Source organism: Bos mutus, chromosome 13, assembly GCF_027580195.1.
Source record: "Bos mutus isolate GX-2022 chromosome 13, NWIPB_WYAK_1.1, whole genome shotgun sequence".
NCBI classification, from domain to species: Eukaryota; Metazoa; Chordata; class Mammalia; order Artiodactyla; family Bovidae; genus Bos; species Bos mutus.
Genome location: NC_091629.1, coordinates 63806580 through 63819325, shown reverse-complemented (window position 1 = coordinate 63819325; position 12746 = coordinate 63806580). Strand labels below are relative to the sequence as shown.

The 12746-nt window shown below is 37.0% G+C and overlaps 1 protein-coding gene and 1 long non-coding RNA gene across 2 annotated transcripts in view; both read left to right on the top strand.

Annotated features, from left to right (window-relative positions):
* Positions 1-10170, top strand: part of SLC39A12 (solute carrier family 39 member 12) — an 82412-nt gene extending 72242 nt beyond the window's left edge. Inside the window, exon 11 of the mRNA XM_005891923.3 lies at positions 9732-10170. Coding sequence (XP_005891985.1) covers positions 9732-9860 — 129 coding nt within the window. The 3' untranslated portion in view covers positions 9861-10170. The remainder of the gene's footprint in view (positions 1-9731) is intronic.
* Positions 10171-11760: 1590 nt separating this feature from the next.
* Positions 11761-12746, top strand: part of LOC138990548 (uncharacterized) — a 40339-nt gene continuing 39353 nt past the window's right edge. The window contains exon 1 of the long non-coding RNA XR_011466686.1: positions 11761-11875. This is a non-coding gene — a long non-coding RNA (uncharacterized lncRNA). The remainder of the gene's footprint in view (positions 11876-12746) is intronic.

Sequence of the window (12746 nt, the reverse complement as noted above, 5' to 3'; positions counted from 1 at the left end):
GTTCAAAAGCATTAATTCTTCAGCGTTCAGCTTTCTTTATAGTCCAACTCTCACACTCATACACAACTACTGGAAAAACCATAGCTTTGACTAGATGGACCTTTGTTTGCAAAGTAATGTCTCTGCTTTTTAATATGATTTCTAAGTTGGTCATAACTTTCCTTCCAAGGAGTAAGCGTCTTTTAATTTCATGGCTGCAGTCACCATCTGCAGTGATTTTGGAGCCCCCCAAAATAAAGTCGTTCACTGTTTCCATTGTTTCCCCATCTATTTGCCATGAAGTGATGGGACCAGATGCCATGATCTTCATTATCTGAATGTTGAGCTTTAAGCCAACTTTTTCAGTCTCCTCTTTCACTTTCATCAAGAGGCTCTTTAGTTCTTCTTTGCTTTCTGCTATAAGGGTGGTATCATCTGCATATCTGAGGTTATTGATATTTCTCCCAGCAATCTCAATTCCAGCTTGTGCTTCTTCCAGTCCAGCGTTTCTCATGATGTTCTCTGCATATAAGTTAAATAAGCAGGGTGACAATATACAGCCTTGATGTACTCCTTTCCCAATTTGGAACCAGTCTATTGTTCCATGTCCAGTTCTAACTGTTGCTTCCTGACCTGCATATAGATTTCTCAAGAGGCAGGTCAGGTGGTCTGGTATTCCCATCTCTTTCAGAATTTTCCAGAGTTTGTTGTGGTACACACAGTCAAAGGCTTTTCAAGCAACTCAAAATATGCTTCATTTTTTTCCTTACCCCCCTTGTTTTTACTCTGTCTACTTGTAGAAAACAGGAATGTTTAGGTGGAACAGGAGAAATATCATTAGATTCATAATCAATACCAAAAGATCCATAATCATTGTGATTTTTCTCCCAATAAGCCTATAGGCCAAGGTATGAGTGTTTCATTTATACCAGGCATAGATAATAAAAAAAATTTTGTCTACATTTTCTACAATGGTGGCTATATCCATATGTCACTATATATGGCTATATCCATATGTCACATATATATCCATATGGAGTGCTTAAAATATAATGTTTTTAGTTAAAATGGATTTTGGATTTTGATTTTTAGGAATCCTAGGAAATGCTTTTTTTTTAATTAAAAAACATTGCTTTAGAGCAGTTACAAGTTCTTAGCAAAGTTGAGTAGAAAATAAAGAAAATTCCCACATGACATCTGACCCCCACACATATGTACCTTCCCCTACTATGAACGTCACATACCAGTTATGTTTGTGACAACTAATGAAACTACACTGATAAATCATTATCACCCAAAGTCCCTATTTACATGAGGGTTTACAATGTTTGCTGTTGTACATTCTATGGATTCTGACAGATGACATATATTCCTTCACTGTAGTATCATACAGAATAGTTTTGATGCCCTAAAAATCCTTGGTGTGTATCCTCGGTGATTCCTGGCAATGACTAATCTTTTTATTGTTTTCATAGTATGACTTTTCCAGAATGTCATATAGTTGAAATTATTATACTATGGTGCCTTTTCAGACTAGCTTCTTTCACTTAGTAATAGGCATTTGCATTTTCCCCACGTCTTGATAGCTCAGATTTTTAGCATTAAATAATATTCAGTTGTATGGATGTACCATAGTTTATCTATCCATTTACCTAGTAAAGGACACCTTGGTTACTTCCAAGTTTTGGAAATTATGAGTAAAGCCACTGTAAACTTCCATGTGCAAGTTTTTCTGTTAACATAATTTTCCAGTGTTTTGGGGTGAATACCAAGAGTGCCTTGGTAAAAGACTCTGATGCTGGGAGGGATTGGGGGCAGGAGGAAAAGGGGACGACAGAGGATGAGATGGCTGGATGGCATCACTGACTCGATGGACGTGAGTCTGAGTGAACTCCGGGAGTTGGTGATGGACAGGGAGGCCTGGCGTGCTGTGATTCATGGGGTCACAAAGAGTCTGACACGACTGAGCGACTGAACTGAACTGAACTGAACCAAGGAGCGCAATTTCTAGAGTATGTTTAGTTTTGCAAAACATCTGCCAAATGTTTTCCAAAGTGGTGGGGTCATTTTGCATTCCCACCAGCAATGAATGAGAGTTCCTGTTGCTCCAGATCCTTGCCAATATTTGCTGTTGTCAGTGTTTTGGATTTTGGCCATTCTAGTAGGTAGGTAGTGGTATCTCACGTATCTCACGTGTCTCACTGCCAGTGTAATCTGAGATTCCCTAAAACCATATGATGTTGAACATCTTTTCATGTGCTTATTTGCCGTCTTTTCAGTTCTTTTACTCATTTAAAATATTGGGTTGTTTGTTTTCTTTGCATTGAATTAAGTTCTAAGAGTTCTTTGCATATTTTAAACAGTCTTTTATTAGGTGAGTCTTTTGCAAATATTTTTTCCCAGTCTCTGGCTTATATTTTCATTCTCTTGATGTTATCTTTTGCAGACCAGAAGTTTTAATTTTTTCTTTTTGGCCACACTATGTGGCTTGCAGGATATCAGTTCCCAACCAGGGATTGACCCTGGGCCAGGGCAGTGAAAGCCTGGAATCCTAACCATTTGAGCACCAGGGAACTCAGAAGTTTTTCATTTTAATGACGTTCAGCTTGTCAATCAGTTCTTTCATGTCTTTGATGTGGATCTAAAAAGGCATCACCATACCCAAGGTCATCTGGGTTTTACCTGTATAGTTTTATAATTTCATGTTTTTCATTGAAATCTGTGATTCATCTTAATTTTTATGAAAATTTTGTGTATAGATTCTTTTTTATTTTTGCTTGTGCATGTCCAATAGTTCCAACACGATTTATTGGGAAGACTATCTTTGCTTTATTACTTTTGCTCATCTGTCAGAGATCAGTTGACTGTATTTATGTGGGTCTATTTCTGGGAGCTCTACTCTGTTCCACTGATCTGTTTATCTTTTCCTTTGCCAATACCACACTGTCTTAATTACTATAGCTTTATTGTAAGTCTTGAAGCTGGGTAGTATCAAATTCTCCAACTCTATTATTCTCCTTCAGGATTGTGTTGGACATTCTGTGTCGTCTGCCTCTCCATATAAGCTTTAGAATCAGATTGTCAATATCCACAAAATAAGTTGCTGGGTTTTTTATTTTGATAGGAATTGCATTCAATCTATAGATCAAGTTGTAGAGAACTGACATCTTGACAATATTGAATTTTCCTATCCATAAACATGGAATATCTCTCTATTTATTCTTTTTCCTTGACATCTTTGAGTTTTATAGTTTTCCTCAAATAGATGTTTTATATATTATGTTAGAGTTATATCTAAGTGTTTCATTTTGGGGTTCTAATATAAATGATGTTTTTAATTCAAAATCCACCTGTTCATTCCTGGTAAATAGAAAAGCAATTGACTTTTGTATATTAACCTTCTATTCTGCAACCTTGATATAAGCGTTTATTAGTTCTGTGAGCTTTGTTGTTTTGGCTTTACTACATAGACAATCGTGTCAAGTACAAATAAACGGAGTTTTATCTCTTTTTTCCCAATCTGTGTAACTTTTATTTCCTTTTCTTCTCTTACTGCATTTGCTAGGACTTCAATATGATGTTGAAAAACAGAGGTGGAAGGGGATATCCTTGTTTTGTGCCTGATCTTAGCAGGAAAGCCTTCAGTTTCTTACCACTGAGTATGATGTTAGCTGCAGGCTTTTTAAGATGCTAATTATGAATTTGAGGAAGCTCCTCTCTATTCCTAATTTGCTGGGAGTTTTTATTTTATCATGAATAGGTGTTGGATTTTGTCAATGCTTTTTATGCATCTATAGATATGATCATGTGATTTTTCTTTAGCCTGTTGATATTGAAATGTCAGTTCAGTTCAGTTCCTCAGTCATATCTGACTCTTTGAGATCCCATGGACTACAGGATGACAGGCTTCCCTGTCCATCACCAAATCCCAGAACTTGCTCAAACTCATGTCCATTGAGTTGATGATGCCATTCAACCATCTCATCCTTGGTCATCCCTTTCTCCTCCCGCCTTCAATCTTTCCCAGCATCAGAGTCTTTTCAAATGAGGCAGTTCTTCACATCAGGTGGCCGAACTATTGGAATTTCAGCTTCAGCATCAGTCCTTTCAATGAATATTTAGGACTGATTTCTGTTAGGATTGACTGGTTGGATCTCCTTGCAGTCCAAGGGACTCTCAAGAGTCTTCTCCGACACCACGTTCAAAAGCATCAATTCTTTGGTGCTCAGCTTTATGATCCAACTCTCACATCCATACATGACTACTGGAAAAACCACAGCTTTAACTAGACAGATATTGGAATATAGATTACATTAATTGATTTTTTGAATGTTAAACCAGCCTTGGATGCCTAGGATAAATCCCACTTTTTTGTGGCATATAATTTTTCTTATACATTGTTAGATTTGATCTGTTAATATTTTGTTGAGGATCTTTATATCTCTGTTCATGAGAAATATTGACCTATAGTTTTCTTATCATATATGTCTGGTTTTTGGTATACTGATCAGACAATACTGATCTCTTAGAATGAATTAGAAATTATTTACTCAGCTTCTTTCTTTTGGAAGAGACTATAGAAAACTGACATAATTTCTTCATTAATTGTTTGATAGAATTGACCAGTGAACACATCTGGGTCTGGTGCTCTGGAAAATTATTAATTATTGATTCCATTTCTTTAATAAAAGAAATAGACCTATTCAGGTGGTCTATTTTTTTCTTGTGTTAGTTTTGGCAGATTGCATCTTTCAAGGAATTTATACATTTCATCTAGGTTATCAAATTTGTGGGCATAAAGTTATTCATAATATTCCTTTATTATCCATGGATTTTTTAAGTGATATCCCTCTTTCAATTCTGATATTAGTAATTTGTGTCTTCTGTCTTTGTTTCTTAGTTAGCCTGGAAGAGACTTGTCTAATTTATTGTTCTTTTCATAAAATCAACTTTTGTTTTTGTTGATTTTTCTCTATTGATTTCCTATTTTCAATTTTACTGATTTCTACTCTAGTTTTTATTATTTCTTTTTTTTTTTTTCCTTATTTGGGATTTAATTTGCTAGTTTTCTTCTAGTTTCCTGAATTGGGAGCTTAGATTATTGCTTTTATATATTTTCCCCCAATATATGCATTTGATCCTGTCAATTACCCTCTATTTACTGTGTTCACTGAATACCACTAGTTTTGATACATTGTATTTTCATTTTCATAGTTTGTCTCACATTCTTTCAAATCCCTCACCCTGAGAAGGTCAGAGTCACTGTCTCTCTTTCACTACAGTCATTTCTACTGAAGCACAGGCTCAAGTCAACATGAATGGGACATTGAACGCAACTTTGGCGCTACTGAGACTCGGCGCTGGATAACTCTCTGTTGGGGGGTTCTCCTGTGTGTTGTAGGATGTTTAGCAGTGTCCCTGGTTTCTATCCACTAGATGTCAGTTGTCCCTCTGCCCCTAGTCATGACAGCCAAGAATGTCTCCAGACCTTGTCAAATGTCCCCTTGGGGGTTCTCTCCTCTGGTTGAGAACTACTGGATTCTTGTATCCGGCAAGAGAAAGGTCGAACATACAACATATGCAAGGGCTTTAGATTTATGGCAACAGAAAATAGGCTGATGTATTTTTTCATGCCTCTATGGGAGCATCCTGGACGTTCTATTTGGATGTACTTGAAATGGATATTTCTTTGTTTTAACCAGCAAACTAGATAGAAGGAGGATTAAGATTATTGCAACCTGCTATCTCACATCCCAGTACAGAGCAGCAAAATAAAAGACAAAGGTGAATCCAAAACTGTTATCCTGGATGGATGGATAGCCTTAAATTATGTTACATATATTTATTTTTCCAGAATCCTTTTCCTTACAGGTTATTACAAAATATTAAGTAGAGTTCCATGTACTATTCAGTAGGTCCTTGTTGATTATATATTTTATATGTGTAGTATGTATATGTTGATCCCCAAATCCTAATTTATCCCCATGCTTCCTTTCCCCTTTAGTAATCATACATTTGTTTTCTACATCTGAGTCTATTTCTGTTTTGTAAATAAGTTCATTTACACCATTTATTTTAGATTGTTTCTCTGGATTACTTCACTTCATGTGATAATTTCTAAGTCCATCCATGTTGCTGCAAATGGCATTCCTTTCTTTTAAAAAATTAAAATAATTGGCTCTGTGATAACTTCCCATCGATTCAGCAGTACTTTCTAGCAGCTTGTTTTTCCTCAAGGTCTCTCAGGATGCTCTAGAGGAAAGTCTTATGTAACATCTACTTTGATTTACATCCTTTTTTTAATCACACCTTTACTTATATCTTTCCTTCTCTCCTATTTACTCCTCAAAATCCCGCAAGAGGTAAAATGATTAACGCCTTTCAGTTATGAGGAAACACTGGCTCAGGAAGGATGATGACTTATCCAAAGGCACGTAGACGTGACGTCAGAACCAGGACAAGAAGCCAGATCATCTCATTATTGTACAGGATATACAAACACCTGCAAAGACCAGCTTTCTATCTGAAATTCACCTCTGTTATGGCCCAATACATTTCTAAGTAGCTAGAAAAAAAATGCCAACACTAAAAAGTCCAATTAGTCACTGCATGTGATAAAAATATGTAGTAGAATACATAGATATCACACGGCCTTTGTCATAAAAGATAGCATGTTACTGCTTCTGTTTATAAGGCAGACGGTATGCACTGGAAAAAAGCTGTAACAGACTAACTTTGTAAGTCTATAGAAACAGACAAACAATGAAAATTTCAAATTTTAAAACTTTAAAGAGATTCTCACCCTGACATGGAAGCTTTGATCATAATTTGATTGGCCTGTCTGCACTTCCCATGTCCACATGGTTTGGTAAGAAAGCCTAGTTAAGCTTGCTTTTGAGACAGTACTTGGCACTGTTTTGGATTATTATGGATGACATATGAACCGTAATATCTCTTGGGTACATACCAAAATACTAGCAAGTTCTACAGAAAGTCTTTCCAAAAGATACAAGCCTAAAATGTTGAAGCTCAAACCACATCTGATTGCAGCATTTCACTTGCTCTGAATCTAGCCATATTTTTAATCATTTCAGTCAGCAAATTTGAAGGGAAATAAAAGTCCATAGGAATTCATTTTTGAGAGTACATATTGTGCTTTTTCTTTTTAAAAAACACCCAAGAAGAGTTTAAATGCCACCATTTTCCCTGGCTTTCAAAAAAGAAAAGTCCCCTTTTCCTCCAGGGCAGTTAAACTGTTATTGAACAATTTTACAGATCTTGATTCATACCCGAAGACTAGAGGGGTGAAATGATGAATAGAATGTGTTATCATTGAAGTAAAAAGTAGAAAAAAAGAGAAATGATAGCAAAACAGCCTTGCCTTCTAGAGATAGTACTAGGAGAAATGTTCTTCAGACTTTTGCCAGATATTTGGAAATCCTGAAGCAGAAAGTAACTTCGTTTTTAACCTCCATGCTTGGCAAGTTCCCCGAGTCTAATCAGTGAATGTCAAGACACGACAGTCAAGTAGTTGTAATTTTCTGGAAAATAATCTTTAAGATGCAACTCTTTAACATACCACTGTGAAGTTCTTTTTAAAAATTTCAATCAGGCATAGGAAAAAAATTCCCTGATATGCACGAAGCCCACATATTGACTGTAACTGGTCTACAGATAATGGTCCCTACAAGTTCTCTTAATTAACTGAGATGTAGTTATGATGGTCAACTGCTAATTAGGATTTCTGAACATTTTAGCAAGTGATAGTAAATAAATGTTTTACACTTGATTCCATCCACATAATTGTATCCCTAGTCAAGTTGAAGCTTAAAAGTGAATGCTCATGGAGAATGTTAAAGCACATCAGGAAGGCAAGTGGATAAATACTAATATCATGTCCCATGCAGTAATTTTATATGAGGGAGGACTTGACATAAAGGATGGTTTATGGAACATCCTCTGAAACTAAGATGGTGTCTTTCCTTCTTCTACACCTAAGGTTCACACTCCTGGGCCATCCTAAGTTCACACTTCTTTGTCTATTTCCATCTTTATTCTGAAAAATGGCTTCTTATTGGTGTCATTAAAGATCTGTTACTGGATATTGCAACATTTGCCTTCAGTATGGTTTATAAATGTACATACCCCTGAATGGATGGCAAGTTATCACAGAGCAAATTGTTTTAATTAAAAAAGCAAGGAGTGCCATTTGCAGCAACACGGATGGACCTAGAGACTACCATAATAAGTGAAATCAGTCAGACAGAGAAAGACAAATAGCTTATGTTGCTATATGGATAAGCCTATATTGCTTATATGTGAAATCTAGAGAAAATGATACAAATGAATTTATTTACAAAACAGAAAGAGACTAGACTCACAGACATAGAAAACAAACTTACAGTTACCGAAGGGCAAAGGGTGTGGGGGAAGGATAAATTAGGAGGTTGGGATTAAGATATACACACAGAACCCTACTTAATATTTTGTAGTAAACTTTAAGGGAAAAGAACCTGAAAAGGAATGTGACACATATGTATATTACATAATTTAAGGCTATCCATCCATCCATCTGTCCATTCATCCATCCGTCCATTCAGGATAGCAGTTTGGATCCCACTTTGTCTTTTATTCCATGGCTCTGTGTTGGGGTGTGAGATAGCAGGATGCAATAATTTTACTCCTCCTTCCATATATTTTGCCAGTTTGAACACAGAAATATCCATCTCAAACACACTGAAACAGAACATCCAGGATGCTCCCATACAGGCATGAAAAAAAGACATCAATCTGTTTTCCATTGCTATAAATTTAAAGCCCTTGCATATTTTATATGTTTGACCTTTCTTTTGCTAGGTACGAATCCAGTAGTTCTCAACCAGAGGAGAGAACCCCCAAGGGGACATTTGACAAGGTCTGGAGACATTCTTGGCTGTCATGACTAGGGGCAGAGGGACAACTGACATATAGTGGATAGAAACCAGGGACACTGCTAAACATCCTACAACACACAGGAGAACCCCCACAACAGAGAATTATCCAGCGCTGAGTGTCTGTAGTGCCAGGGTTGAGTTCAGTGTCCAATCTCTGTTGACCTGAGGCTATGCTCCAATGGAAATGATTGTCATGAAAGAGAGACAGTGACTCTGACCTTCTCAGGGTGAGGAATCAAAAGAACGTGAGATGAACAGATTGAGGAATGACTCACAGATGTTGAGTGAATGTTTCCCTCTAAATGGCGTTACAGCATTTCACAAACATAAATCTGTTGCTATTTCTCTCTTTGAGAATAAAACCTAGCCTTAGGAAATGATGCCTTTATTGTTCCAAAGGTCAGGAAGATCTCAGTCATCATTTTGAAAAGAAACAAATATATGCTTTGTAATAGCCAGTGCATTTAGCAATTTCATAAACCCAATAGGACCATCAAAAAGAATTCCTTTCATCTATTATATATTTCACATTTAAATATTTTCCAAAAATAAAAATTGGAATTAGATTTGCTTTCAGTTGATAACTGTCATTTTAAGATTTCTGGCATTGCTAGGATCCTTGTCACTACATTCTAATGGTTCAATTTATCTGATGTTTTAGAATTTTGGTGAGAGTGGGTATTAAACATTTTGTAACCGTTTGGGGAATTGGAAAGGTTATTAAGTTCTGAATAACAGAGTCTCTCATGTTTTCCCACCAAACTTTTCCCAGCAGTGAATATATCTGGATCTTATTCTGGTTTTTTATTCTTTTTTTAGCTTCCTGAAATGACTCATGTTCAAACACAGCGACCCTGGTTGATGTTTCTCCTGCAAAACTTTGGACTGACCCTAGGTTGGCTTTCTCTCTTCCTCTTGGCTATATATGAACAAAATATTAAAATATAAGTTTATAGTCTCAAAATCCTTCAAAAATCAATTTTCTGGCCTCACTTCATTTCTTTTATTATATTCTATAATGATTTATAAATAAATATTTTTATCATAGGTGAAATGTGTGTCTTTATTAACTTATTAATTTAATAATGTAATTTTGTTTCTGTAGTGTATAAATTGAATTTTCGTTTTAAGTTTCCAACACCATAATGGAACTCACACCTTTTTAGTAATTGGTAAGCTGTAAATTAATTCTAGTAAACTTTCAAAAAGAATTGTTTCCCTAGTAAAAGATGTTTGTTTGTAGTATTTGAAATGGACAGATGTCTGTTGGGATACAATGTGTTTCAACTTCTTTGATATAAATAATATATTTTTGTGTGTATGTGAAATTACAAACCATAAGCAAACTAAGTTCCAAAAAATGTAATAAAGTCCAGTTTTAATGTGATGGTTTGTATTACCTTTTGTTACTGGATGTCAGATTCTATATCAACACTAAAAAAAATATATATATATATATATATATATATATAGTTCACTTAAGAGCATGACCCACTGACTCAGAAATGCTCATAAATAAGCAAACTTGGGAAGTTTTTTTTTTATTCATTTATTTATTTGACTGCACCAGTTGCAATATGTAAGATCCAGCCTGACCAGGGATTGAACCCAGGCCCCCTGCATTGGGAGTACAGTGTGTTAGCTACTGGACCACCAGGGAAGTCCCAAAGCCTGGGAAGTTTAAAGGCTATTGTGTCAACACTCTTCTCTGTAATCACCAAAGGAAATCTGGTCCAGGTAAAGAAAACTGGAAAAAACAGATGAAGTTCAAAAATTTTTAACAGTACAAAACTTGAGTAAGGCTGGAGATTACTGTGTAAACTCTCATGGATTTAACAGAGTATATTTATGAGAATAATAGTACTGACATGCAAAACATGTTCTATTCTTTCTGAGGAAATATAGAACATTATTTCAGTAGGTACATCATGAAATATACAAGCAGCATTACTGATAGCCTAGCAAACTGAGCCACCAGGGAAGCCCTCTAGCAAAATTATTAAACTAGAAAATAACTCTGGCTTTAGTCATTTTTCTTAGAAAATAGATGCTTCACTTTTTTTTTTAATGAGATATCTTGACAAGGGGGGAAAAGCCCATTTTACTGCCAAAATGAATCGTGTCACTCAGTCACATACACCTTTCCTGCTGCTGCTGCTGCTGCTAAGTCGCTTCAGTCGTGTCCGACTCTGTGCGACCCCATAGACGGCCTCCCACCAGGCTCCCCCGTCCCTGGGATTCTCCAGGCGAGAACACTGGAGTGGGTTGCCATTTCCTTCTCCAATGCATGAAAGTGAAAAGTGAAAATGAAGTCGCTCAGTCGTGTCCGACTCTTAGCGACGTCATGGACTGCAGCCCACCAGGCTCCTCCATCCATGGGATTGTCCAGGCAAGAGTATTGGGGTGGGGTGCCACCGCCTTCTCCGACACCTCTCCTACGTACACACAAACACAATCTTCAGACACCTTTCTTTGATTTCAAAATGGAGGGGGGCGGGGCAGGCAGTTCTCCTTCAGTTGTCTTTAGAGCTTCAATTAAGGCATCACGATATAGTGCAGTAATTCTCGAAAATTCAGCAGACGTTAGGACTAATGGAGGATTTGTTCCAATGTAGAGAGCTGAACTTTATCCCTAAAATTTCTGCTGCTGTAAGTCTGAGTGGGGCTTGACTTTGAACAGTCTGCAGGCAATACTAATACTGCGGGTCAAACGCCCCGCCCCCGCCCCAAGCTTCACGGGCTTTGTTGATATCAGGTGCACCTGGCGTTGTTGAAAAAGAGCAGGCGCAAGACTCTGTTGCCCATTTAAGATGATTAACACCCTGCGAACCTCACGCGAGACCTGAGTTCCTAGGTTGAAACCCCAAGCTCTTTCCCACTTGCTTGTGAGCAGACTATCCATCTCAGGAGTTACTGGATGAAGGATGTGCAGGTCGCCCTTTTATTCATCTTTGCCTTGAAAGGTAAGCGGACCCCACACGTGGAGCTTTGCCGTTCTTTTGTTAGAGAATGACGTGTAGCTGAACAAAACCCCTTTGTACAGGTCGACGTGATGTGGAGGTGACAGAAAGAAGCACCTGGCACCAACCGTATTTGGGTTTCTATGAGCACGTTCTGATTTTGGCATCAAGCCTTAACCTCAACCAATTTAATATTTGGCAAAACTAATACAATTATGTAAAGTTTAAAAATAAAATAAAATTAAAAAAAAAAAAAAAGAAAAGCTCTGACAGATGATTTTGTTCCAAGTTCAGGTTTAGAGTTGGTTTGGGGCTTGGCTAAATGAGGCATGTTGGTGTGAGCTACTCACCCTGTAACCTTCAAGTTAAGGGTGGGTTTAATTTCTTTTTAAATTTTATTGAAGTATTAATATCCACTGTAAAGCAAAATGATTCAGTTATACATACATATATATGTATATATATATACACACACACACATACAATCTCTTTCATAAGCATTTCCACTATGGTTTATCTCAGGTTATTGAATATAGTTCCCTGTGCTATACAGTAGGACCTTGCTGGTTATCCATTTTAAATATAGCAGTGTGTACGCGTCCATCCCAGTCTCCCTAATTATCCCTTCCTTCCATCCTTCCCTGCTGGTAACCATAAGTTCGTTCTCTAAGTCTCTGTGTCTGTTTCTCTTTTGTAAATAAGTTCAGTTGTATAGTTTCTTTTTTGGATTCTGCATATAAGGGATGTCCTATGTTTCTCCTCTCTGACTTCACTCAGCGTGACACCCATGACACCCATCTCTAGTTCCATCCATACTGCTGCAAATGACTGGCTGTTTGTTAATTCCCACCAGCAACCCAATAGCCTAAGCTGG